The sequence below is a fragment of the Passer montanus genome, unplaced genomic scaffold (assembly GCF_014805655.1).
Source record: "Passer montanus isolate IOZ18808 unplaced genomic scaffold, ASM1480565v1 scaffold10, whole genome shotgun sequence".
NCBI lineage: Eukaryota > Metazoa > Chordata > Aves > Passeriformes > Passeridae > Passer > Passer montanus.
Window position 1 is genome coordinate 30908504 of NW_024356505.1, and position 26132 is coordinate 30934635.

Consider the following 26132-nt stretch of genomic DNA (forward strand, 5'->3'; position numbering starts at 1 on the left):
ATTAATATGCCACTGCTGGCTTCACATACCTCTGTCTCTTCTATCAGCTGATATACCCTGCAGCAGGAAAATTTAGTTTACACATGCTGTATCTTCTGGGTGGAAAATGAAGAGCAAGGCTTTGCAGCACCAGAACAAACCATCTCTGGAGCAGATGCAACGAGACTCAGGTGGATCATTGCTGGGACAGCAGTCTGACAGCAAGTCCCTGCAGCAGCTGCTGCCAGGGCTTGCCCAGAGCTACCTGCAGCCCTGGAGATGCCTGGCATCCTGTAGCTGCCAGCAGTCAGAGCCTGAGCTGTCTTCATGGTAAGAATTTGAAAGCAGCTGAAATAACTATATCAATAGTGATTTACACTGCTGGTCATTGTAGGGCCAAGCTGGGAGTTCAGATTTTTTCAGATTCAAAAGATGTACAAAGCAGGACTTGCTCAGGACTAATTACATGTAAGAGATGTGGGGTGGTGAGTTGGGGTGGTTTGTTTTTCCATTTGGTTTCTTTTTTTTTTTTTTCCCAACCCATATAAATAAGCTCCTAGCACAGAAAATCTCAGACCGGGACCAGCCCCATACACACTGACATTTTTGTTCTTATTTCTACATGCTCAGGAACTACAGGAAGGAAATTACTAGGCCTGTATTTATTTAGAAACCCAGAGATGATGTTTAAAATAAACCCAGACTTGACTTCAAAGATATCTAGCTCTTGAGATGTTCTTGAAATGATAACAGCTCTGCTCACTCTCAGTGTTGCACACAGTATACAGCAGTTATCACTGCCATTTCACTATTTCTTCTGAATATATAGCCTAAAATAAATCTTGAAAAAAAATACCCCAACAATGAAAATGGCACTGATTCTTCACATTCCTTTAATTTACACAAGCAGTTTTCTTCCTTTGGGGTTATAAAAGGCAAATAGAACTAGCAAAGTATTTGGAGCTCTACAGATGATACCAGGAATCCTAATGGTTACAGATTATAATGTTGTAGGTATCATTACCTGCTCAGCAACATCAGAGAAAATAAATACTTTAATTGTCATACTACATATGAAACTCCCACTTGTGCCAGCATGTTGTGCTCTGAATTTCAGGATTTGAACACTATGTGTTAAAGACAATGATAGCATCTATAACAACATTGTGAAATATTTGAGATTTATTTGTGGTATGCTGCTATTGAAATGTGTAATAGTAGTTCAGCTTGCATACTAAACACACCTGGTGCTGAATATGCTAGAGGCACCTGCAATTGGTATAAAAATATACTGCTTTTATTATTGTGGTACTGCAAATTGCTGATAAAGATTCTAAATGTATTTTTGTTATTTAATCTTCTTTTTCAGACACTTTAAAGCTAATCCATAAACTTTATCATTGATTAGACATTTCTTTACCAAGCACTACTTATAACAGCATAGCATGAAAAAGGAAACTACATACATTTTCAGTGATTCATCTATCCAACATCCATCCAGCATTCATCCACCTTCAAACTACACTCAACACCAGTATCTGGGAGCTCTAGCATATGGTTTTAGCGTGCATATATTTCATATTTATATAATACAGGAAACATCACAGGACATCAAAACATCTGGAGACACTAGCATGGACAAGGTACTATCCTATTTTCAAAATGAGAAAATAGTTCCCCTTGAAAGTTTAAGCAGCTTGCCAAACTCCAAGAGTTATTGCACTGCAAGCCCAAGAAACATTAAGACTAACTATGCAGATTTCATTGACAAAGCTAAATCTATGAAGTTAATAGTCAGTTAACATTGATTGAACTATTTATTTACAACAGAGAATTTCTCTACTAATACAGCATTTCCAACATACTTTCAACATGAAATACAAACAGCCTGTCAGTAGTACGCTGTTACATTTATTGAAATTAGTCAAGTTCACCAAGTAGCTTCATTAAATTATACTATGTTCTTTTTCCTTTTTGGACTAGAAGCTACAAGACTGATAGCAAAAAAGTCCTGAAAAAAGTGTTAACATTCATAGAAACTAAGAATTTATCTTCTGCAAAAGCAAACATTTCAAAATTTACTGTTAACCACATCATCAGCTAGACCAAACATACAGTGTAAAACTAGTTCTTGAATTCATTCCAATAGGGTCTATTTTATAAACATCTACAGCCCTTTCTTGCACTTCTGCTTATTGTAAGTTTACCCAGAAGTGGTAAAATTTAATACACGATGGAACACTACATTAACTGCTGAAATGTTATTGCACATCAAAAAGGTTTACTGCTGCTTTGTAAACATGCTTACCTGAGTGCCATAAAATGCTGCCATAATGAGTCAGATCTACTGTGGTGCACTGCAATCAGGCCTGTGCACTTGAAATGCAAAAGCAGCTCCTTGATACAAAAGTCATTTACACAATCTCTAAAAGACATTTTTGTATATGGCATACTTCAAATTCTGTAGCATTTTGGAATTAGGGAAATATACCCCAAATTATCAGTAACAGGACAAATTGCCCAGAACAGCATACGTGTACACATTGTATTTTGTAATTGAGCACAATGGCAGTGTCCCAAGAAACCCCTGAGCTACAGATCACTGAAGTCTGGGAGACAGAGCTGGGAAGACCTGGTCACCCAGTTCTGGTATCCCAGCCTGAGAGCACCTACTGCTCAGTGTCACAGGCAAAGCACTGACTTCCTGGGTACCATTTAACTCTTGTGTGGCCACATTCTTATGCTTTTACATTGAATCCTAAGGAATCAACCAAACATGAGTGGAATTAAAAAGAACTCTTTCTCCCCCTCCAAAAATAAAATAAACTTTCTCCTTTTATGACTGGCTGAGCTACAAATGCCTGAGGTTTTACTTGACATATGTACTTTGGGATGAAAATGGAAAGTATCAGCATTAATACAAAACTAATTTGAGATATTTAACAAAAAACAGGTGACATTTTCTGGTGTAGCAGGAAATAGTAGAAAGAAAGATTTCTGTCAACTGTTTCTTCCTCAGTTGCACGGAAAATAATCACCTTTTCTAGCTCAGTGGATCATATAAGACACTATTACCCTATCAGACAATCAGCTCAGAATCCTAATAGTTGCCAGTCCAAGACAATTTGGAGTAAGATGCTTGGAAGCACAATGAAAAAAACCCTTTACAGATAAATTATTCCTTAACATTTAGCATGTCATGAATGTAAAGAGTGTCAAATACAGGGTATGTTATTTCCTATACTCTTGGGGTCCTGTGAGGGCAGCAACCCCTGAGGGTAACACTGTATCACAAAGGTCCTTTAATAAGTCAATTTTTTGCACGAAAATCTTATTGTACATCCACATGTTCTTGATTCATGGGAAGCATAAGTACATGCTGATTGATTCACATTTTTTGTACCAGCAATTATTCAGTGTCTCTAATTCCGATCTTACCAAGGACAAATGCTTTTCACCGGGACAGTGGTTAAGCATTGGAACAGGCTGCTGAAAGAGGCTGCTGACTCTCCATTCTTGGAGATATTTGAAAATAAACTGGCCATGACACTCAGCTGATGAAAAGTTGAAGCTGGGCTGCTGTTAGTAGGAGATGAACTAAGCAGAAAACCTTTCCTGCTCAAATCACTAAGAGTGCAGTGCTTTGAATATCCATTCAGTCCCTTGTAATTTTTTTTTTTCATCTAGAAGTTATCAACAGATTCAAAGTGGGGGAAATACTACTTCTATACTTCATTGTCACTGTGTTTCTAATATTTTCCTCTCTCTTATTCTTTCTACAGAACTTATGTTCCTCTTAGTTTTTCCTGAAGCAACAATTTAAAAGCCTAAATAAGGTCTCTGAAAGCCTTATACCTACTATTTCCCTGCTGCATTCAGGGAAACACAGGTGCTCACCAACTATTTCTGTGCCAGTGTATTCTGTTCCAGAAATTATACACTGGTTTAATCCCATTTTGCCATTTTCACTGAAGGGTTGCATAATTACGTCTTTAATGACTATTTCTTTGCACAATAGTAGGACAAGTTAACATCTTAACAGGAGGCACCAGCCTGCCAACACAGCACAATACAGATCATTGCTCCTGGGAAATACAGTAGTAAGTTGGAGCTTTGCCTTTTAGAAAGGGATCAGCTGTCCTGCAGCTGCCAACTTCAGTACCTTAAGAAAATATGACTTAACCACCTATGTCATCCCATATACAAAACTATATTAAGTTGCATTCATTTTCCTCTAAGTCAACATTCCTATTCCTGTTTCTAAAAGGATTTTCAAAGATGACTAATAATCTACATAATCCACAGCATCCACAATATATACCAATGCACAGGTGCTATCAGTGAATTAAACCTCTAAAGAAGCTTTTCAAGAGATAAAAAATGTCATTAATAGAGCTTTTCACCTAACAAATACTTCATGTCTCAAGACAGTATTTACTTATGATACTTTGTTATGGACTAGGGCACTGCCTGTTTAGTCTTCAATTATCACATGAGGTGGAAGAAAAAATCCTTTTTCTATATGAGCTTAAACTGAAATTGACTTTGAATCTCTGAACTGTCAACAAATTCTTCCCTGAAAAGGCTGGCTTTGCAGAGATTATAAAGAAGGTGTCATCCTTGACACTTGTGTTCTATATTCATCCAGCAGGCCTGGAAGAGAAGTGTGCAGAACGCCGGGCAGGATGGCGGAGGGCTCAGCTGTCACCCTGCCTGCCTCCCTCGCTTGCTTTGCAGGCAAAGACAGTGCTGAAGGTGTCAAAGGTTCTCTATTTAAAGTCGCTGACAAGCAAAGGAAGAACACTGGGAGAATATGTTAGCAGCCACTATGAACTCATCTCTAGTAACAAGTCATCCTGACACTTCTGGATGTTAGAAACAAGAGCCCTGATTCTAATGAAATTTTAAAAAAATCCCAAAACAACCAAACCCCCATATACTACACCACCATCAGATTTATAAGTTCAGGATTTACTCTGGGAAAATCCAGTGCACAGAACACATAGAGCAAAATCCCTGCTTTCTGTCAGAGTGACAAACCAGAAAGCCACATACGATTATGTTAATCTCCCACTTCAAATCTCCCTTGCACAATTGCATACCACTGCTTTCTGTGTTTCGTTTAAAAGTCACGGAGTTTACTAACCACTTAATGAAGCCGCATTCCTTAAATCCCTGACAGATTATGTGAACTTGTTTGGTTTAGAAACATAAATTTGCCATTCCACTACCCCCTGCCCCAATGACATCTTAGTCTAAAGCGGCTGTGCTCAGGGCTGCAGGCAATGAAACACACCTCTCCTCAAAGCAACTGCCTCCATCAGCAGCAGGAAACAGGACAGCACAGAAATGCACACAGAAAGGAAGGAGCACTGCTTATCTTTCCAAAAAAGAAAAGTTATTTCCAACCAAGCTTATCTCTTTCAGTCCCTTATTTAGTTTTAATTGGAAAGAAGGAAATGAAGAATATGAAAATGCTTAGAAAGACCCTTGTAAGAGTCCTGGGTAATCGTCTGCATCAAAGATGACAATTTGCTGCATGGCTGATTTCATTTAAAAGGCTTTTCTGATGCTGTGTGTCACAGTGGCCAGCTGAAACTTTGAAAATGGATCAGGACAAAGTAGCCCAGAGGAGCACAGAAAAGGTGCATCAACAGTATCCAACTTGCAGATGGGATGAGGTCGGTGCTCCTCCTCTGAAGTGAAAGGATATCCTGCTTAGAGCCTGCATCCAGGATTACAGTAGATCATGGATTTTCCAGCTGGTGGCAGAAGGGGGGAAGCAGATGTGGACTTAATGACAGTTGTACCAGCTGGCTTGTAATAGCAGCAGGCAAAAACCAGAGCACAAATGGCCCCAGATTCCATTTACCTGACCAACGACCCAGCTCAGCGTTTCTGATGAAAGTCTCAGCACAAGCGGCACAAGCTGTCGGCAACGTTCTCATATGAGCATTAGCAAACCCAGGCACAACTCAGTGTGCACACAATGAGCTTCCAAGTTTGAAGTGATGCAGCTGACGGGTGTTTAAGAACTAACCTCCTCCTCTGTGTTCCAAGGCTCAAGATTTATGGTGTTTTGTTCCATGAGCTCTAAAGAAAAAAAACTTCTAACTTTCAGAGCTCGTTCCCATGTTTTCTATTAAGTCCATATATCAGTAAGTGTCATTCACCAATACAAAGTCCTATTAGTCATGCTTCCAAGGAAAATGTCATTATTGCTGCTTCTTAAGCTACTGAATGATAGAAATCAGGCCACAGATTTTGTTTTATCAAGTTTGAAGTATTTGCCAGTCCTGCTGATTAGGATATAATTCAACAGCATTTTACACAACTCTGACATGTTTTAGTTATTGTGCTCAGTTAAAAGTCTGAAGATTGCTATTAAATGAAAGAGAAAGAAGGTTATTACTAAATCAGTGGTATAACCTTCCTGAGTTGCTTTTCATCTCCTCAGAGACATTACAATGAGAAAACTTAAATGAAAACCAGAATAGGCAATACAAGGAAGTCATGTAACAAGCAGTAATCCACATAGATTATTCTCCCAAATGCCTAGTCAGTGGTCTCAGATAGCTCATGTGGTTGAAATGAGTAACTCAGAGCTACAAATAGTATGTTAGTAAATCTGGACATGTCCAGTGCACCTTGGAAACAGCTGTGTGGGGAAAAAAATAGCCAGCAGTATAACTGATTTCAGCTAAACAAGGTTGAACACTCAATCAGCGCTTTCCTCTGATTCAGAACTACAATAGTATGTTTGTAAATCTGGACATGTCCAGTGCACCTTGGAAACAGCTGTGTGGGGAAAAAAATAGCCAGCAGTATAACTGATTTCAGCTAAACAAGGTTGCAAACTGAATCATCTATTTCCTCTGACAGAACTGGAAGATGCAACACTGCAAGGCTCCCAGTAATCATTTTAAATGTAATTAAATCCAATTAGGATTAGATTTTAATGATAATCTGGGGGTATTACATTTGCATTGGTTATTCAGTGCATTGATTTACCCACCTATGTGCTACAACACTTAAAATGGGAATTAAGGATCAGCTACCATATGTTATGACTTTACATCTCCATCAACATTACAGGCCAGATCTTAAAGCATGAACCTATGTGCTACAACATGTAAAATGGGAATTAAGGATCAGCGTTATGATTTTACGTCATATGTTATGACATACGTTATGACTTTACATCTCCATCAACATTACAGGCCAGATCTTAAAGCATGCAACCTCTAATAAAAAAAAATCTATTCATATGATTAATTTTGAGCATTCAGTCTTGCTCTGTGAAGCTCAATACACAGTGCTTATGTTCTCCATTGAAAAGTCTAGTTTAGGTGGGACTCAGGTATTAATTCCTATGGTAGAAAATGTATTTAATTAATATAACATACTTATCCACAGATGCTTCAAATTACATTACATCTATTCCATAAATGACCCCCAAAACTGATGCAGTTATTTCTTGCTGAAACCCCAGGTTAAGATATAAATCATATTCTCCATCTTTTATTCTCATTATTTGCTCCCCACACAAATCTAAACCTACCATATGAATTTTCAAAGCCATTTTTCTCCAATCATATCAAGGGTTAATTGTTTCAGTAGGTTTTTTATCAGGCAATGAGTGACTGTCCCTAGATATTTTCAGCAAGACATGACTAGCTAGCTTGGCCTCCCTACTATTCCCTTTCCTGCCTCTGGAAACCCAGAATTGTTTTGTTCTCCTCATTATTCTCAATGTCTTGGAGGTTCATTTTCACCGAAAGATGTTATTCCTCAGACACATCCTTTCCTGAGACTGACCCTTTGCTGGACATATTTTACATCATCAGTTAGTCACCCATCTAACAACTGTATCCAGGTTTGTAGACTGGGAAGAAGCATGAATTAAGTAAAGGGATTGTAAGTGATCAGCAGCACCACAGCAGATGTGTCATTTTATCATCATCCAAAACCTTCAAATACAACATCTCAAATGTTCCTCTCTCATATCCTATGGGGATCCACTTTCATATAAATACTCTGTACACAACAGGGGAAAAGGAAGGGGAAAAATGCACCATATACCATTTTTCTCTCTCAGGAGAGGAATGTCAAAGAATTGCACAACACAGAGACCCATTAAATTAATGTACCAGCACTAATTACAGGCACGCTCTTTGCAACTCTGAAGACTCTTTCTTAAGGCAGCACTATAATAACTTCTTCAATTACTGATTCTTTTTGTCAGGTTAATTTTTATCAAGAAACAAAACCTCTATTTAAAAACAAAATCAGACTCAAAATAAGTAAACATATTTCATATTGCATTTGGAGAAGCATACAGATTTTTATAAACTTCTGATGTCAAAACATATATCCACTGAAGGCTTCTCAGCAGTGAAACAAAAAACTAGCAGAACTTCTTATCAGCTTCCCAAAAGCTATTTGCCCAGCTTGCAGTAGCCATCCAGACACCCTCTAACTGGAGAAGGAGGCACTGCTCAGCACTTCACAGGCCACAGGATTTGGGACATGATCCTCTTGAAAGGCTAAGACAAGAATGATTCCAATACTCAGGTAAAACAATTACATTCAGGTTTAAGCAAAGCACTGCAGCACCTGCCTCTCCTCCAACAGACCAACATTTCTGCTCACCACTTTTCTAGGCTAACTTCTGTCCTATTTTCATCTGTGGGGAGACTTCTCAGCCAAATGGCATAATTAAATAATCCATTGTGTCCTGAAGTGTCAATTTGAAATACACAGGTGCTCAGACAGATTTGTGTCACAGTCAGAAGGGTGAACTTCCAGCCTGTCCACAGCCCAATGCCAGCAAAGGTGCTCTGGAGATAACAGGAGCTGTGTGTGTCAGAGCCACACAGTTTTGCAGTTTTCAGCTCTCTGCCAAGGTTATGTCAATCCTCTTTACTATGTTTGACACAAGCAGTAAAACAATGGAGGTGTTTAGAAGATTTACTTATGATTTTAACTTCTTATCTGAATCATTCAGGGATTTCTTGGAAATGATGCCTAGATGCTGAAGGATAAAGGTAACTTAGGGTTCTCTAGTGGGACTTTCCATCTCACAGTAGAGTTTAATGAAGATTCCAGCAGCAAATCCTAAGATTTTTATTGAACACAAGGTGATTTATTTTTATACATCACACAGACTCTTCTTTTTGAGATGCCAGTTTGCATATAGGTAATGAAAACCCCTTTGGCTAAATACAGACATTGGAATGAAGTGTCAGCTAATACCAACTTCATCCCACAAGTGTTTTTGACCATACAATCTAATGAAGAAAGATTATTTAAAGATTAGAGCACTGAAAAGGAAGAAAAAAGTGAAAAAGGAGAAAATAAAATGAACAAAGAAATTACAGTGTTGAACGGAACTAAAACATCCAATTATGCTTTGATCCTGGTTTGAATTTCAAATGTCACTGTCATCATTATTTTCTATCACACAATTTCTTTCAGTGATTACTTGATATCTATGATATATGTCAAATGTACAGAAAAACAAAACATGTTATAGGTAGAAGTTGTAGCTTATTTTGCAGACATAACAAAGCCCATCTCTCAAAAATTATTGAGAAGCCTGTCAACAAAGCAAATCAAGCACCAAGTGGAAATGAGGCACAATGTTTAATTCTCTCAATCAGCATTTTCTTGCTTGCCAGGAACACCTCTCTTGTGTGGGCTGACAAGGTGCAAGCTAATTTACAGATCCAGGAGGAGTCAGTTATATCCAGATAGCACTGCTCTCACATTAATTAAGAGGAGACCGAAAAGTAAATTTCACTCAGAAATTGTAGTGAAGGAAAAAAAACCTCAAGAAAATGTTGACTGTTATGAAGAGCAAACAACAAAGCACTGGATCATCCTATCACTCAAATTAGTGTTGTTTCCAGACTGGAGATTTCAGAAGTGTTTTATCAAGCACACAGAAAAGGTTACCTAGCCTGGCCCATGGAGCTGCCCAAGCTTTCTAGATGCTGTAAACACTTTCTGACTGAACTCACAAGACAACACTCAAGGTATCCAAGATACTACTGCTTAGAGTCTGTAGAATTTATTATGCATATTGTGCCTCAATTTTACCTGTCATTTCTGCATTTAAAAATGACAGAGTGCCGAAAAGAACCACTCAGCATTTCACATCTCCTGCCTTCCTTCCACACTCTGCCAGAGTGGGGTGGAATGCTCTGCTCCAGTCTTGAATTGAGGCAGGCAAATATCCAGAGGATGAGGACATCCCCATGGGCTTCACAGGCTGAAGGACTCTCTTCCTACTTGACATGGGGGACTATCTCCTATAATTCTTCTTCTGTTCTATGGCATAGTCTAAGAGCCTGGTGCTATTTAGTGTTTTCAAAAGCAGATTTCAAACTAATATTTTCTAATTAACTACTTTTTTTTCCCTAATTAACTACTTTTTCTACTTATTACTCTTGTAGTATGATTCTCAGCCACAGAAAAATTCTCAAGAACCTGTGCAGTTACAACACATGTTAAACTAATATTTTAGAGGATAAAGAAAGTAATGGAATGAAAATTAACTGAATGTCCCTTTATGTGATTTCAGAGCAGAATCATTAATAAATAATTAAAATAGTACCAGTACTATCACTTTAAAATTAAATAACAAAACAAACACTGCTTTAATGCTGCTTTTTCTTTGAAATGTGTTTATTTACTCTAGCTGGCTAAAAGAAGGACTGGTTTCCTTGCTCCCTCACCCCTATCCACAAGTGATCAAAGATGTTTGTCATGTTACAACATTTACCCACAACAGCAGGGTGTACCTCAGCAGTGTGCTCCTTTCAGATCACTTATGTCTGCTGGAGAGATGACTCCTTTAAAAAGAACTCAGTGTTTGGTAAATCAGGTCTTTCACTGACCCGTTCTCTATGGATTCTCAGAGCACACAACCTCAGATCCTGTCTTCCTTGAGAGAAGCATGCTGTTTCTCAATCTCAAACTGATTAATCTCTTTCACATCATGCCTCCATGATACCAACAGTCTTAATAGTAAAGCAAAGAAAAACATTCATTTAGCAACACATAAGCTTTGGGTACAGTATTAAAGAAGAAAAATAAAACAAAACCTCAAATGTTTTGAGTTGTCAAAGGATATGCGCAATACTTAGACATCACCAAAGACTCTTTCAAAACCAAGCAGTCTGTAGCTTAAAATTACTTTTTCCTTTGTCTTTCCTTTCCTTTGGCCTGCCAGCCATCTCATTCTTTCATTCTGAGCTGCTTCCCTTTTATGACACCATCCATCGGCTCAAAAATTGAGATCAGCCTATATACATTGTGTATATTTGCATAGTAAAATATGGCCTCAGCAAGAATTGCAATATAATGACTAATTAAAAGAAGAAACTTCTTTTTATAATTCACTCTACATTTGATTGCAAAGTACCTACCTGAACATGTCTCCTAAGCCTTTCAGCATTCCTTTCTTTGCCTTCATTTTATCTTTCTCTTTATCTCGATCTTTCTTCTTTTCCTTTCCAGTTTTTTTTCTGTCACCTTTATCTTGGCTTCCATTCATGTGTCTCTCTAATGAGTGGGATGGCTGGTCACTTGCTGTGGACACAGATTCTCTACCAGATCTTGAGCTCTCCTCTGTGTCTTCCTCCACTGAAAGCACATTAAGAAACATCAGTGACATAGGAACAAACAAAAACTGCAGACTTTTTGGTATATTCCATAATGTATTTTGAAGCATGATATATGCAAAACCACAATCAACTCTCTTTTTTTTTTTTTTAAATCAGTAACTGCTTACATGGTTTTCCAAGAGTGTTCATTAGAAGTATTAAACTCATAAAAGCGAGGAATTCACCTTTGCAGACCACTCTGCAAAACACAATTTGCACTTTATGTGTACTCTGGATAATGTATGGATTAATAAAGAGGATTAGCAAAGTGATATTAATTGGCCCATTTTGTTTCAGTATCTAAATCAGTTGAGGAGAGATTTAGAAATATCTGCAAGAAGTAACAACAGCAGTGCAGCATGCCTTGTCCATAAATTCTTAGTAATATTCTCATAAAAATATGAAAGTCGTTAGGGAGTGTTAGCCCTCAACACAAGCCATAATAGACTTTTTTTCTTCTGCAAGTAACATAATAGTTTTGTTATGCTTCTTCATTTCCTGGAGCCATTTAGAACACATCATGCATTATGACTGTTATTTTTGGTGTTATTCTTGGTTGAGATGAAGGGGCAGCCTGGGAAGTTGAGGTGGGGAGATTTTATCCAGTGGAACAAGTAGAATACTTTAAGGGCAGATTAAATGTTCTTTCTCTGTTTCTAATCCAACACCAGGAGTCCTAAAGCACACCCAAGGTTAGACTTAATAGCCCACATGTATTTCAGAAAGTTTGAAAGAAAAATTTCTAAAAGAAAAAATCCATTGAAAATCTGAAAACTGCTTCAGTAGTTTAGTAAGAAAGAAATAAAACATTTCAAGCTGGTGGGTCAGAACACTGCACTGCATGCCTCGTGAATCTGGGACTTTCCATGAGCTCTAACATTTTATATCATCATATTTAAGTAGGGCTCCAGCCATCTCCCAGCTTTCCAACAGACTGCACAAAGCAGCAATTAGGATCACAGATGCATACTTAGTATTGCCTCCTGTAGCTCCAATGAATACAAAGGCTCCAAACAACTTTTGGCAATAGAATTTGAAAAAATTTACTCTTGCTTTATACATACACAGTCTACGGAAAAGAAAAATAATTTTTGTACTCAATAGATTTTGAAATGGTCCCGTGGCTTATAGAAGGAAAAAAAAGGGTTTTTAGCTTCACCTTTGTTTACTACTTCTTAATATTATTCTGCTAATAATTCTCAAGACCTCAGCAATTCTTCTACAGCCAACAGAAGAGTGTAATTCTTCAGAAATATCTCATCTATAGACTACTGTAGAATATAAACTTGCTTTTCTTAGTCATCATTCATCTTCACCTTGCAAGTAAATCATTGAACCTGAAAAGTCTACAAATCACTGACTGAAAGCCATTCAATATAATGCCTTCTCTCTCTCAGAAGACTGCTTGCAAAATACTCTTTATTCCTTAATATTACAATACACAGACGTGTCCAATAGACTTTGCACTTATTCACCAAGTATCACGTTTTCTATAAATATTCTCCAGCCCTGGATGATCACACAGACACATTTCAAGAAAAATATACCATGTCAGATACATCTCAACATTAGTAACTATTTTTGAATCTTAACTAGCTCTCTAAAGTACAAACCACCAGAGTGGCCAGGCCTTGGCATTTAATTCAGGACTGCTATGAATAAAGCAGATGATACAGCAGCTTCTCAACTGCAGATACAGTTTTAATATTCATGTTATTATATTTTAGGAAACTAAGAGGTCCTATACATGCCTCTGTACTAGCTGTTCTTGTACTTTTTTTGGTCCCAGCGCTTCTTAATCAGTGTCTCGAATGATATTTAGTTATTATTAAAAGAATTGTGGAAAAACACTTTGGAATAGAAATGTTAATTTTTTACATGTTAATTTATAGCTACAATCTGTTCTAACTAGACATTTAAAAGACTGTACTTGCAAACGAATGTAATTAGCAAAAAAAAAACTGTATGAAATTTCTGACAAATTTTGAGATCAACTGTTTACTTGGAACTTCACTGCTAGAATTTTAAACATGAATCAGTTTTGACCTATGTTTGTTCATACTCACATAACAATACATTAAATAAATCATAAATATATATGTATTATTTACTGTGCTATGTTGAGTTGTGGAACAACTTGTCATAACAGTGTGTTGTGGTTTAGGAAGGGTACTCTCCATCTCGGTGCTCTTACTCAGACTCTCCAAAACATGTGCCACCCACTCACTCCCCCTCCCTTCCCTTTGCCCCTGCAGCAGGATGGAGAGGACAGTGAGGCACAAAAGGTAAATATCACAGGTTGAGATGAGAACAATTTCCTGGAAACAGCAATGAGATAAGAAAACCAACAGTAACAGCGGCACTACGAATGAAAGAGCGCAGAGGGAAAGAATGATTGGCACACAAGTTCTCACCCCTGACAACACTCAACTGCTCCCTCCACTCTACAGGACCTGGAAAGGACGCCTTCCCCACTCCCTGGAAAATGATGTGAGGTGGAATGGAACAACCTCTGGGTCCTGGCCATGCCCCATCCTGGGTACAGCAAAAGTCCTGGCCAGACCCAGGACACAAAGCTTTCGCTTGCTATTTATTCTGCACGTTCCATGAAGTACATTGTCTCCTTTCTGCATTACAGTTGCAATTAATATTTTGTCTATCATACACAGTTTGCTTGCAATTAACTCAGCAGCTTAGACTGGGGCCTGTGAACTGAGATGCCTGTTCTCCTGGAGTAAACACTGGTCTCTCTACTGGACTAAATAGATTTCCAGTTTTCTTAAAAGGACCCAACATGAAGAAGCTTGTTTCACTTTTATGCAGCACAGTCATCCTGCAATTAACATACACATAATTACTAGTGTTTAGAACAAATGCAAATGCTGCTCAATTAAAATTCAAACCCAGGCTACAAATGAAACTTCTAATTTTTGTTATGTTGCAGTAATGACATTAGGTTACTGCAAAACGCAGGATGTATTTGTTTTGGTGCTGTTATTTCCTTTTTTTTCCTGCAACCTCCTGCCTCCCCATTCAGGATGCTGAAGCCAAAAAATTAAATTGGAGTATACTTTAAACATCAATTAACTGAACACTAGTGTCATTTCATGAACCACACTGCAGTATGGAGAACTACACAAACAGGTATTATGAAGCTATTCTACTAATTAGCCCATAAAATGGAAAAGATGCACATGAGGAATCAAAGCTACTTAATGTGAAACTATTTTGCCACTAAGCTTCTAGGCCTCTTATTGTGATATTTAATACAGCCCTAGATTCCAGCAATTAAGATTCAGCAAAAGATTAGAAAGCTTTGTTGATCTCTCCCAATCAAATGCCTTGTTCTTCTTCATGCCACTAAAGATAAACATTTTGCTTCTAGTCAGCTATTTCAAGTATTAAGGAAAAAACAACCAAAAAAACCCCCAAAACAACAACAACAACACCAAAACAAAAAACCCAACCAAACAAACAAAAAAAAACCCAACCAAACAAAAAAAATCCCAAAAACAACAACAAACAGAAACAAAAAGAAAAGGACCCCAAAACCAGGAAAAATTATCTGTACAAGCTGAACACCTACACCTCTTTCCACAATTGTTCCTTCTTTACAGCTATTAAAACTCACACACATCTCTCAAATAATTAAAATATTACCTCAGAACCAGTCAGTGCCATCTGATTTTAATCCTACATTTACTAATTTAATAGTACATTGTTCCAAGGACATTTAGAAGAGTTAGCCCTTTTGTCACATATGCTACCTGTATTCTTTATGGCTTTTGTGTATGGAATGATGACACGTTAGGAACTCCTCTATACATTACATTGCAGTGCTATTATTTGCTAATCCAAAGTAGGTCACTGTCTGAAAGACAAAAAAACACTTCTAGCATTGAAACACTTGGAGAAAGGCAAAAAAATTCAAGCAAGACAAGTGGATCCAGCCTCAAGGGTATCACCAAACTGACCACCAGCATGTTTGCCTGGGTTTTATAATGAGAGAAAGTCACATTCTATTTTCAAACAATTATGGAATAATTAAATACAATTTCAAAAAACTTAGGCAGCGTCGTTATGGCAGCAGTGAGGCATTAGTTACATTAGATCCAGATTGTTAAACTCCTACATATTCATATGTGCCCAAATTTTGTCCAAATGAAGACACCATTTGGTAAATTTTCTGGAAGCCTAAGTCCATATAGAATTCACACAAAGTGAAGCAGACTGCAGTACTTTTAGGCTGAATGCAGATACAGACGTTTCCAGGAACACAGGTGACATAGGGCTGGGACAGCTCTTAAGCTCTCCTGGTCACCATGAGAAGCAAAACTCCTCAAGGACTGAATTCTGTCCAATCAACTCATTACATTTGCTTTGCTATTCATCTGCTTCTATGAATCTGGCACTTCAAATTTCTGGAATATTTCTTAGATATTTCATTACCATATGTGGAAGAACACAACAAAATATGTAGTTCTACACATATAGCTTGGTCACACTTTGCTGATCCCTTCTGACTGTCTCTGGGATCCTTGCTCTTGCTCTCTCATGACATGAGATGGCTCTTGGTCTACCAGGGTGAGACAACTCCATCCAGAGATGAGGGCAAAGACTCACCCCATGACATTTTGATTTCAGCCAGAAAGCTTGGTCTGGTCCCTGCTTCTGCTGGTTTTGGCTGGACTGGGGTTATTTTTCTTCACAGTGGCTTTTATGGGGCTGTGTTTTGGATTTGTGCTGAACACAGCGTTGATAATATAGAAGTGTTTTTGTTATTGCTGAGCAGAGCTTACACAGAGCCAAGGCCTTTTCTGCTCTTTGTACAGCCACAGTGGTGAGGAAGTTGAGGATGTGTAGGAGGTTGGGAGGAGAGAGCCAGGACAGGTGGCCCCAGCTGACCAAAGGGATATTCCAGACCACATGGCATTGTGCTCAGTATATTAAGTTGAGGGTAGAAGGAGGAAGTCAGGGACATTTGAGAGATGGTGCTTGTCTTCCCAAGTACCAGTAGACAGTTCTCCTGGGGATGGCTGAGCACTTGCCTGCCCATGAGTAGCAGTGAATTAATTGCTTTGCTTTGCTTGTATGTGTGGCTTTTGCTTTCCTATGAAGCTAACTATATCTCAATCCACAAGTTTTCCAGCTTTCACCCTTCCAGTTCTCCCCCCTCACCACTGGTGGGGGAGTGAGCATGCAGCTGCCTGGGGCTTGGCTGCTGTAGGAGTTAAGTCACAACACCACTGCTCTCATGTGAAGGATCCAAAGGGCTGCAAATACTTCCTTGATACTCTCTATGCATTGCATCAACAAGCTTAAAAACCCTTTCCAGAATCTCGCAAACCTATTCTCCCCTTGAAAGTGCTTCATGACAACAGTTTCACTATATTTTTGATCAATTGAAGTTAAACCATCTGTAACTTCTGGATAAACCTTGGCTATCTGAAGCCTCAAACCAGGATATTGCTATCAGTGGGCTCACACAAACAAGGCTTCTATAAAAGCATGGTCTGATGTCCCAAAAGAACACAGGCATGCAGCTTGCAAGAATGGGCAGGATCATTACACATTTTCTCACACCTATTCTTCTACTGGCCAGAAATAGATTGACAGCCAACAGCACCACACAGCATTTAGCCTCACTGCTGTGTGATATTGTTAGGTACTGGAAAAGCAAAGCAGAATTAGTTCCATCTGTAGCTACCTTTGAGAAAAGTGACTGGCAAAATGATCTCCCTTGTGGCCTCAGAACACTCTTAAAAAGAGACAGATTAAAAAAAAAAAGGCAAGAGTTTCCAAAAAATAAGAGTGATTACAGAAGTAACTTACAAAAGAGTATTAGGGAATGTGCTTATGAAACAGAATTTCTGAAACTAAAAAACTTCAAAAAAGTGTAAAATTCTTTGTCAAGCTTCATTAAATTCAGACTAAATACTTTACTACTTCAACCTTCCCATCATCATCTTCATTCATAAACTTCTAACTAGCTGCAGGTTGATTAAAAAAATTCTGCTGATGTGTGACAAGTTGAAAGTAGTACAACATGAAGGTTAAAAATTCAATGATTTTAATACAACCCCTGATTGAGGTAATTTACCATTCATACTATTTTCATTCAATATGAGTTGTCATTTTACCAGCCCATTCTTACATAGTTCAATAATGATAAGGTTAGCTTTGAAGTGATTCTTTTATGTTAATGACATTCTCCACATGTTGGGTCATACTTCGGGTTAAAGAACTGAAAATGTAAATGAATGCCCATTAGGGTGGGTAATAGCTGATCATTAACTTTATATTTTATTAGATCTGCCAACCTTACTCACTCTAATTAAAGGACAGTGATTTCTTTTTATCCCCCCCAACACTACAAACATACTATTTCAAAGTTAAATGCCTATATTTTTGTAACATAAATTTAGTGGGTTCTCCTTTCTGCCTAATTTTTTTTTCTAGTTTACATCAGTACATTAATTAGCCATCTTACAGAATATTTTCATAGTAATTTAAGTAAACACATTCCCAATAATCTTATTCTCTTATTTTAGAAAGGAAGAAAGCTGCGGAGTGCGGCGATCTGTTAAAGCAAATGAAGGGAAAAAGCCTAAATATTGATGAAGTTAGTTCTATTCTTTTAAAATTCTAAAATTATGTCTACTACTTTAGTCACTTTCTAAAGGAATTAACCCATGCCATTAGCACTCATTATGCAAAACAACAGTTTACTTACAAGTTTCCATGCCTTCATCATCATCATCTGCTACAGGTTTATCGTAGGATTTGTCTATGGCAGCTCTGAAGCTCTCGTTGCAGCCTCGTCCGCGGATAATTCGTGGGCGTGGGCGGTGGAAGGGAATGTCACCATTCAGAGTCACCTCAGCCACGGCTGTCTGCAGGCTTTCTAACGAGCTGGATTTCTTCAGACCTAACGAAGGCCCCACATCTCTGGTTGGGGAACCTTAGTGATTTAAAGGGGGAAAAAAAAGTAATTAGAATTAGTATTGAGAACAGCATGCTTGATTATGCATATCCATCCTGAAAGTCTTTGGGGACACACTTAACATTATTCACATCATCTCTCAATAATCTAGGGAATTCTCCACAGATTTGTTGGTCTCAGAAGCAAATGAGTATGTCAAGTCACAGTCAGTGGAACTGACAATGTTAGCAATGTCTGGCTTTTCAAATCAGTGAAGAGAGACCAACATCTATTACTATTATTTTACACAATTTAAATGATAAAGAAATCACTGGGCTTTAAAAACTTAGCTCATACAACCAGCACAGATGCATATCTAACAGCATCTAACAAAACAATTAACTACTTTTGGTTTGAGCAGAAAATTTCCTCTGTACTAGCAATTAATAAACAGAGAGCAGACTATGGGCATGATTCCTACCATGTTTAGTGTAACAGTCTTGCAAAGTAGCCTGACCTCTGCCTTCAAGGAACATGCTGTTTGTCTCAGTTTTAAAGACTTGCATCAAATTGCTAACTATTTTATAATTAAATGCTTCTGAGAAGTATCAGCTGACTTGCTCAGATTTAGTGAAATTGCTTAACAGACTTAGTGAAATTGCTTAATAATCTGTGCAAAGGACTCAGTAAAATGGGCAATACCAGTTACCCAGCTGGAAAATAAACACACTCCTGGCAGTCCCAAGGAATGACTGTTGGGGCAGCACTGCTGTAGCTGGGGCTGAGGACAGCTCTTATTTATCACTGAGAAAAGGGCAGCATGTCCAGAGAAGTGCCAAGAAAGCCTCAGGCAGTGTTCTGCAACAGCCTTTTTCTATCCAGACTTTACTTCTCAGGTTTGTGGGTTAAATGCATAGCCTTTGTTCTTAGACAACCACTTGCACTACAAATCACCTCACAACTACACAATTAGACCTCATACTAAAGTTAAAACTAGGAAGAATCAGGGAAAAAACCAAACCAAACCAAAACAAAAAAAACACCCCATTTTACTGATTTTATTCAGAAGTTTTCAGGGAAAAAACAACAACAAAACCAAACCAAAACAAAAAAAACACCCCATTTTACTGATTTTATTCAGAAGTGCAAGTACAGTCTTAGCTAGATTTTCCATAGGATTCCATTTTATTGATTTTATTCAGAAGTGCAAGTACAGTCTTAGCTAGATTTTCCATAGGATTTGGGAGTGGAAAGCAAGATGAGATAGGACAACATCATAATGGCTACATTTCCTGAAATTATGAGACCAGAACCCTCACCTGTAATACAAAATTTGCACTTTTTCTCTACTGAAAGGGAGCACAAAAGAGAACCGTTGTGGCACCACAACAGTCCCAGGTGGCAGGCTGTTACCTAGTTGACAGCAGCATCCTAATCTGGCAAAAATAAAATTCACAGCCAGCCACCACTGAGAGACAGAGTCAAGGTTTGAATCCCCAGGAATACCTAAACTACAAACAGTACATTAATAAGCATAGGTGTGAATAGATGTGTAAAAAAGGAAAACTACCTCTTTTAAGCATTTATTTCAGAATAATACAAAGTTCTGAAGATGATCCCTATTCTGGAAGAAATTAGGAGACAGAAGGGAGACTGCATCTGTCACTGTCTTTATGAAAGGTATGTGAAGTTACCTTAAATTGGGGAAAACTGCTACTGCACTACTAAAACTATTCAGTATTCTCTGGGGAGGAAAGGGGGTTGTTTGCTCCCAGAGATGCTGAACAGCAGCATGGCAAATTTTCCCCTCATCTTTTTTTACCTTGGTATGATATGAAGCAAGGCAGTGAATGCTGTCTTTTCCTATCCAGCTATTAAAAGTCTGAGCAATTACATTAAACTGAAATCCCTCAGATCAAATCAATTCAAACAGCAGCTGTCAAAGTATTTCCCTTCAGCTGCCCTACTGTTAAGATTAACTTGTAAACAGAAACAAACCAAGAATCTACCCTCCCAGATCTACACAACTCCTGCTGTTTGGTTCCCCCAGCAGTCTGTAGTCCTGCTGCTTGGACCCTTGGCCAGAAATAAATGCACCCCAACAAATGAGAAATTTTATTTTCAGGAATTCCCACCTCCTAGAAGAAGCCACTCTCTCACACACAGCTTGTAGTTAGAGGGCTGAGGGTTGTGAGGATGGCTGGGGGCAGAGCACAGGGCCAGCTGGGACCAGGGAGGGTTGGTGGCTTCCCAGCTGTGCAAACAAGCTGCAGTCTGGAATTGCCAAACTTCTGAAAATGGCCTGAAGTCTAAGGCGAGCATGTTACAGAATATTCTCTCTGCCAACTAAAAGCACTCTGATTTAGACAGTGCCCTATAAAACTGCCCACTTTCTAGTCCGTGGTCAAATCTGCTATTCCTCCACTAATACCTGCAGTACACAAGAAATGAGACTTTATTTTGCTATTTAGTTTTCAAGTTATTTCATTGTATTTTTTTAATTGTCTATGAGACAGAAAAAAAATTGCAACATCTTGGAGAAAAAAAAAGAGGAAATGGGACATCATATATAAACCAGCTGTTTGACAGATCCAATTTCATATACAAAAGGAAAGGGTGTCCTTTTACATAGCAACTTACTGTAAACTTCCTTATTCCACATTGAGCTTTGTAACCTTCCAAATGAAATGCTCATATATCTTTTCCTAATTACTGAGTGGCTCTTTTTGTAAACAGTAATTATAAAGAAGGCATTTATGTGCCCATTTGTGTTCATAAAGAACACTAAAAAAAGTTCAATTTCCTGACACCCAATACAGACCTTTGTGAGAACTGTATTTATGTAAGCTGTGTTTTCCCAAAGGATATCCCATCTGGGATATGACCTAATGTTGAATACTGTAAAACTAATAATGGATTACATAAATGATAAGAATATTTTTTGAACTTGGGTGGCCATGAACACAAATGGGAACAGGTTGCAGAATCTAAAATGGGGAAATTCCTTTCACAAGCAATTTTATCACTGTGATCATAGAGCTATGTATATTTTAATACCTTCACTATCTTCTATGTCTACTTCATAGCAAATCTACTATTTTAAAAATATACCCTTAGGTGTCCCTGTAAATAGTGTGTTAAGAATTTATTACTAGAATTCACCAGTCAGAAAGTGAGTCATTTACCCATAATCTGGTAAAAACCAGCAAACTTTCTTTAAAATGGATTCTGTTTAAAATTTATGAGTCACATCAAAACACTGTTTTCTAAATACAAAAATGTCAGCATTTTCTTCCAGCCTTTACAGCACTGGTGGCAATCATCAGAAGTGTTATCTGCTTAGAATGAATCCTACCTCTATTTTGACATCAGAATTTAAAGTAGAAGAAAGGAGAGGAAAAGACACATCTACCTAAAGCATATTTATATGACTGAGGATGAAAGGGATTCTTTTATCATTTTCAAAATTTGAAGCTTATCAAAATCTCCCTTTCCAACGATTTTCCTAACAAACATCCTTTGAGGTGGATTCATCCCTCTGTATTCAGCAGTCCTCCTGCCGTGACTGCCACCATGCATCCTGCTCACAGCTCAGCAGCCCACACCCTGTCACCTCCTGAGGGCTTTGTGACCTGCCAAGCACAGCCCCTGCCCACCACACATGTCCCTCCTCTCCCTGTGTCCCCAGCCCTCGGGGACAAGGGCCAAGCCTTGCCCTCCCAGCCATGCAGCCACCATGCAGTTCGTGCATGGCTGCGCAGGTGCCTCTCTCATGGCACACATCCCAAGGAGACACTGAGTACACAGACATCACACCAAGCCCCTGTGCTGCTCTCTGCCCCAAGTCCTTTGTTTCTCCCTTGTGCTGACACTGTTTAACAGCTCACTGTGCCTCCCCTTATCTCACCCTAAGGTAATTATTTACACAGTGACAGTGACACCAACCCACTTGGGCCATTTGCAAAGGCAAAGCACATGGTGTCAAGGGATATATGATGTTTTGTCCAGTGGCTAATTTTAGTTTATAAAGCACATTTTTCATCAGCACATTCTTTTAAATCATTTTAAATTACTTTTTTTTTTTCTTTCTGAAGCATTAGTTTTATGAGCTGTCAAGTCAAATGCTACCTGCAACTGATGCCAAAAACTTCTCTGGATTTCATTAAACCAGTTTTGCAAAGGCATAAAGTCTACTTTCTAAACACCTCTTGAAGGACATTATCAGTGAGTCTATTTACTTAGCAATATCTGCTCCATTACATTTGATAAATTTTTCCATTTCTTGTTCAGTTCAGTCACTAACAGATTAACACTTCATCTGGGGAAGGCAGGGGAGGAATAAAGCAAGAAACTGCATCAAAACCAGTTTAATTTTGATTCATTTTAATAAAAGTTTAATTAAAAAGCATTGTGTAAAAATAAATCAATAAATAATTTAAATAAATGTTATTTGATATTTTTTTTTCTTTTTCATTTTCATAACATGCAGATGGAAAAATAACCACCTAGAGCTATAGTATGCCTGGTACTCTATAAATGAGCCATGCTCAATTGCTACTGAATATACTTCTAACCTCTAGGATGAACTGTAAACACTGCAAGGATTAGGTACTTCAAGTGAAGTATAGAAAGAAAAATAATTTAAAAACTATTACAGTAACTAGAGCTGGAGAGTTCTGTGCTCTCCTTTTCAGCCAATACTATTAAATCCAACTGTGACAGTAACAGAGTTTGTTTTTATCTTTTCTAAAGTAAATACATGTTGAAGTTTTCTGGCTTCTAGAGTTCATTAAAGCATAGTTCACCTCACATTTGAAGCATTTTTTTTTCTTAGAACCAGACAATTTTTAAGCCAAACTACAGTAAGTGGTTTGTTTAACAGCTACATCCATCTTCAGTAATGGGAGATATTCAGTGTTTATATACAAAACCTGCTTAAAAGCACGCAGGATAAATAAAATAAAAGTACAGCAAAAGGTTTCCCTTTTTTCCAGCCACTGAAAATTTTTTTCCAGCACATTTGCTGTGCACAAAATATGTAACTGCCTAGTCCAGACTGCATGGTCATGCCCTTTCACCCAAGTTGTCCAACTTGTCTCTTTTTTTTGGAATTTAATCCAGGTGTTACATATAAAGGAAAACTACACTCAGTTCATACCACCCTCTGCTAATACCACCAAAACCACTATGCACTTTTAAAACCTGAAGATTGCATTTTACTAAAACACACAGGTTTTACAACATTCCAATCACATTCCACTCAACTACACAGGTCAATAAGAAAATGAAAAATAATTTACAATAATTTTGAGTTTGGTCTTTAACTTGTTGTTATGTGAATAATGTTCAGAGGTGAAGGCAGTTCCTAAGCACCAATTATTACCACAACCATTAACACAATTCATACATTCACACTCTGATGGCTTTAATCCTCCAAAACATTCATACATTTTGATTTTGTTTACTCATTCCTTTTTTGCAAAGCTGCAAGTCTGTGGCCATATTCTGCAACGTTTTAAAAGCTAGAAGACTTATCTGTTCAAATAAAAATTATAATTTTATCACTTGATTACTTACAGCTTTTCAGTATTCCTGCTCATGTTATACAGTCCAGTTAAACAGAGATGCAGTTGTGAATTAGTAAATGTAAATTCTGTATGGAATGCACTACTCCTCAAATCATGCTAAATAAATAATATTTTCAGGTTAAAAAGGTGAATTGTTCCTAATTAGAGCTAAGTAATGTTATGGTGTCCTCTGGATCTAGCCTAATTAAAATAGCATTCTATAGGTCAAAAGCTAACTTATATTAATAAATCATAAAGGTTCATAATTGCAGTTGGTGCATTATTTTAATTACTAATAAAAAATATGCCTTGAAAGCTATTTCTCATTATCATTTTGTGAAACATTACAATGAATGGTATGTGGAAAAGATTCTATTTACATATTCTTTTGTTCTGTTACGATGCTCACATTTCAGCTCCAAAAGCAAATCAACTTCCACAAATAATCTTCAACTCAATGCACAACATGTATCTGATGACCACTTAAGGCAAAGGCAGCAGTTTTCTAATTAAAATAATTATTTTCAAGCACTGTGTTAGTGCTGTAATAGCCAAACACTCGACTCTTCTAAATCTCTCTGTGCACTACAGTCTGAAGCTAGGAGGAGGTTTTCCAAGATTTTTTTTTTTGAAAGGACAAAAAAACCCCAAACAACTCTGAATATTTATGAGTTTAAAGTGCAGAAACAGGTGTCTGCTTGCAATCACATGCATGACCTGGCTGAATATACTACCCTAGATACTTATCCCATAGAAAAATTTTCTTTTTCTGTATGACTTGATTATTCACAATAGAAAGCAGCCATGCAAGTACTGGAATATTCATGTTTTCATGTAACTTGACTGGCAGTTCTGTAATTGTGGTAAGCTGCTTTGACCAAGGTTTCTATAGCAACAGCCTTACTGTCAATTCTTACCTGTTTTCTGGTCATCCATTGTACTGAGCTTAGTCTCGTCAGCTACTGTTAAAAGGTAAATGCATAACGGTTAGCCCAGTTAGTGCCCATGCCCCACATGCACTCAACATTCCTCCTGGCTTGCATATTCTCTTTTCAAGTTAGGGGACCTTAGAAATGTCCTACTTCATGCAAATAAACTGCAAGAGTAAGCAAACATTCTGGGTAGAAGTGGCAGCAGACTAGTAACCTTCATGCAGTGTCAGTCGTTCACATCACGGGCAGGTACAATTTGTTATTGACACGTTAGCACACGGCACTGGTCAAGACAATCAACACCTCCAACCTGACTGCAGCCTGAGGAAGTCTGTGAATTAGGGATTGTAGGCAAGACACAGCTACTGTAAAGGAGGGAATTGCATTATATTTTATTATTCTGAGTAGGGAATTCTGTGTGTTTAAGCCATCAAAACTCACTGTTTGAGGTTACTAGAGTCTGCACTTCAGAATCTAAATTCAACGGCAGAAAAATTGATGGGCTTGTTAGCAATTACTTATTCTCAGTTGGTTTATCAGTTAAAAGGATCACTGTGATTGCCTGTCTTAGCCATTGCTACTATATATTGCTTCTGATATAAATATTAAAACTTGGGTCTCAAACACATGTCAGACCAGTCCCATTTTCTAATTCTGAATTCATCTACAAAACGAGAGACTATGAAAGACCTTTAAGGCTAACTGCATTGTAATCATGGACTGAGAATAAACCTGACTACCCAGAACCACAGCGTGGTACAGTTTTACACAATCATTCTGTAGGGATTGGTAAATGCATTTTTCACCTCCATTTTAATAAATACTGCTTACTGTGTTTAGGTATAACCATATATCCAGAGGGCTATGATATTTGAATGTATGGACATTTACAAACAACAAACAACACCCAGGCCACTTTGGCCATTCAAGTTAGTGCTTTACTACCCACAAGTAGACATTATGTGCAGTACTCCTGCACATACACAATCTGTTTGGAATTATAAAATCTATATACTTACAACATGAAAATCAGGTTCAAATAAAAAAAAAATTGAAAAAACAT

General features: G+C 37.8%; 1 protein-coding gene across 19 annotated transcripts in view; it reads right to left on the reverse strand.

Moving 5' to 3' along the window:
• Positions 1–26132, reverse strand: part of PARD3 (par-3 family cell polarity regulator) — a 445202-nt gene that overhangs the window by 127988 nt on the left and 291082 nt on the right. For 16 of the 19 annotated variants that reach the window (XR_005627160.1, XM_039705901.1, XM_039705894.1 and 13 more), the window contains 3 exons: positions 25055–25099; positions 18382–18609; positions 11412–11628 (listed from right to left, as the gene is read on the reverse strand). Coding sequence is in view for 18 of the 19 variants with exons in the window: in XM_039705901.1 (XP_039561835.1) it covers positions 11412–11628; positions 18382–18609; positions 25055–25099 (490 nt within the window). In the remaining variant the exon portion in view is untranslated. The remainder of the gene's footprint in view (positions 1–11411; positions 11629–18381; positions 18610–25054; positions 25100–26132) is intronic. The other 3 variants (XM_039705907.1, XM_039705851.1, XM_039705841.1) reach the window with 1 other exon arrangement.